The sequence below is a fragment of the Ambystoma mexicanum genome, chromosome 13, assembly GCF_040938575.1.
Source record: "Ambystoma mexicanum isolate Mex_15411 chromosome 13, UKY_AmexF1_1, whole genome shotgun sequence".
Lineage (NCBI taxonomy): Eukaryota > Metazoa > Chordata > Amphibia > Caudata > Ambystomatidae > Ambystoma > Ambystoma mexicanum.
In genome coordinates this window covers 374,630,232-374,632,675 of record NC_090938.1, presented here as the reverse complement: position 1 = coordinate 374,632,675, position 2,444 = coordinate 374,630,232, and the positions used below count along the sequence as shown (strand labels likewise).

The window sequence follows — 2,444 nt, the reverse complement described above, 5'->3', positions numbered from 1 at the left end:
TGCCCTTCGAAGCACATTGGGCCTGTAGTGGTGGTGGAAGGGGCGGAAAGGTCTGAAGGTAAAACCCAGCAGAGGCAACTGTGGATCCTCCACATTTCCCAACTCTAGCAGATGTGGCCAGCACCCGGTAATGCAAGTCTCCACAAGGCTGACCTACCGCCACATGCCCCGTGAGAGGTACGGCCAGCCTCTGCTTACCCGACAACATTCAGGGCCAGGGTCCCCATGCCCAGCCTCCACGTGGCCAGGAAAGGGCATGGGTACTTTTGCAGCAAACCGTGTTCGCAGTGTTCCCCTCTTGGGAACTTTACCTGCGCTCAGGCTTCCAGCGGCCAAACCACAACAGGCCACCTCCTTCTGCTACCCATGTAATGGAGTGGCAAAAACGAGCAGAGTGTGTGGGCCCGGGAACGCTCGGACCATCCGTAAATAGGCCTATATATGATATGATATATGATATGGTATATGATGTGGCATTTATAACGCGCCGATACACAAGTGTTTCTATGCTCTCGTACGGGTGCGTTCACGGGCCAAACAAGCAGCTATCAAGTGGGAGGCCAAAATGCAGCAGGCATTGCTGGGCGCATTTCCTCCTGACACACACGCAAGCATGCAGCTCTGTTAATGATAGTGTGGGCGGCTCTTAAAAGAGCCTTTGGGGTTTGTGGTGGTGCTGCTGCGGGTGTCCTCAACCCCCGAATCCGTAAAGAGTGCGACCCTGGCGCTTCAGGGCATAGACGACATCCATTGCGGTGACCGTCTTCCTCTTGGCGTGCTCGGTGTAGGTGACGGCATCCCGGATCACGTTCTCCAGGAAGACCTTCAGCACCCCACGGGTCTCCTCGTAGATGAGGCCGGAGATGCGCTTGACTCCGCCACGGCGAGCCAGGCGGCGGATGGCGGGCTTGGTAATTCCCTGAATGTTATCTCGGAGCACTTTCCTGTGCCTCTTGGCGCCGCCCTTGCCGAGTCCTTTCCCTCCTTTGCCACGTCCAGACATGATGGCTCTTCTCTCCCTCACAAACGAGCTGAGACTGTGGTGGCACGGCAGAATCAGCTACTTATATAGGCCCCCGGCGGACCAGGGGGAGAGCTCCCAACACACCAGCTCAATTGCGCGTCACAGACTGGGCCGGGCCTTGTGTGGGCCGGGCCTCAGCATTTCAAAATGCCCGCGCTTGCCAGCCGTTTGTCGCCAGCCCGCGCTTCTTTCAGGTCTGAGGACCTGCTAACGAAAGAGCTTGCCCATGCGACTGGAAAGGTGCCAAGGCAGTTTGCTTTTTTTCTGCCCTTTTGCGCTTTGGCAGACGCCATCCGAATTCGGACGTTTCGACCCCGGGAATGCGTCTATCCACACACAGGAAAGCCACGAGGCTCTCTCTTCTACTACTTAGGTGGAAGCTGCCACCCAAGCACCCGTGGAAAGGTCTGCCCCCCACTGTGCTCTTTTTTGCCAACGCTGCATGGAAGGACACCGTGGAAGCCAGCAGGCGGCATGCTTCGGGGAAGCAACAAAGCGCGCGTGTTTATTATTTTCTTTTCTCTTTCTCCCCCCCCCCCCCCTCCCTCCCCTCCCCCCTCCACACACCCACCAGCCGTTAGTGTTGCTGAGCCCTCGGGCAAGGAAGCCAGGCCAGTGACTGAATGTGCCCGGGGTATTGGAAAGAAAAGAAAGAGCAAAAATGGCAACTTCGAAAGAGCAGACTACGCTACTGGTCAAGATACTGAGCTCTTTGGCAGAGTTTGTGGGCGGCTCTGAAAAGAGCCCTTGGGGTTTTGGTTGTTGTGTTTTTTTTTTTTTTACGAGGATGGGCGGTTACTTGCTGGCTTTGCCCCCTGCCTTGTGGCCCTCGGTCTTCTTGGGCAGCAGCACGGCCTGGATGTTGGGCAGCACTCCTCCCTGGGCGATGGTGACCTTGCCCAGGAGCTTGTTGAGCTCCTCGTCATTGCGGATGGCGAGCTGCAGGTGTCTGGGGATGATACGTGTCTTCTTGTTGTCTCGGGCGGCGTTGCCGGCCAGCTCAAGGATTTCGGCAGTCAGATACTCGAGCACGGCGGCCAGATAGACGGGGGCGCCAGCCCCAACCCGTTCAGCGTAGTTCCCCTTCCGCAGCAGCCGGTGCACACGGCCGACTGGGAACTGCAGGCCAGCCCGGGAGGAGCGAGTCTTGGCCTTGGCGCGGGCCTTGCCTCCTTGCTTTCCACGTCCAGACATGCTGATGCGAGTGGGAACTCTCTGTCAGTTCGAAGAGAAAATAATGCCTGGGCCCGGGGAGACGGGGCATATAAAGACTAGGCAGAACGCTCCGATTGGAGGACACCTAGCCTCTGGGTGAACACCCATTGGTCGAGGGAAGGATTGCGGTCAGCCAATCAGAGCTCAGGCGGGCGGGCGGGCGGGCCTGGGGCACACCCACAGGCAGTACGTGCCGACCGATACC

General features: G+C 58.1%; 1 protein-coding gene across 1 annotated transcript; it reads right to left on the bottom strand.

The window, feature by feature from the left end:
• Positions 1–1,782: 1,782 nt before the first annotated feature.
• Positions 1,783–2,230, bottom strand: LOC138520207 (histone H2A type 2-C). The gene has a single exon (XM_069632677.1). The coding sequence runs from the start codon at positions 2,216–2,218 to the stop codon at positions 1,820–1,822; it is 399 nt and encodes a 132-aa protein (XP_069488778.1). The 5' UTR covers positions 2,219–2,230; the 3' UTR covers positions 1,783–1,819.
• Positions 2,231–2,444: the final 214 nt, after the last annotated feature.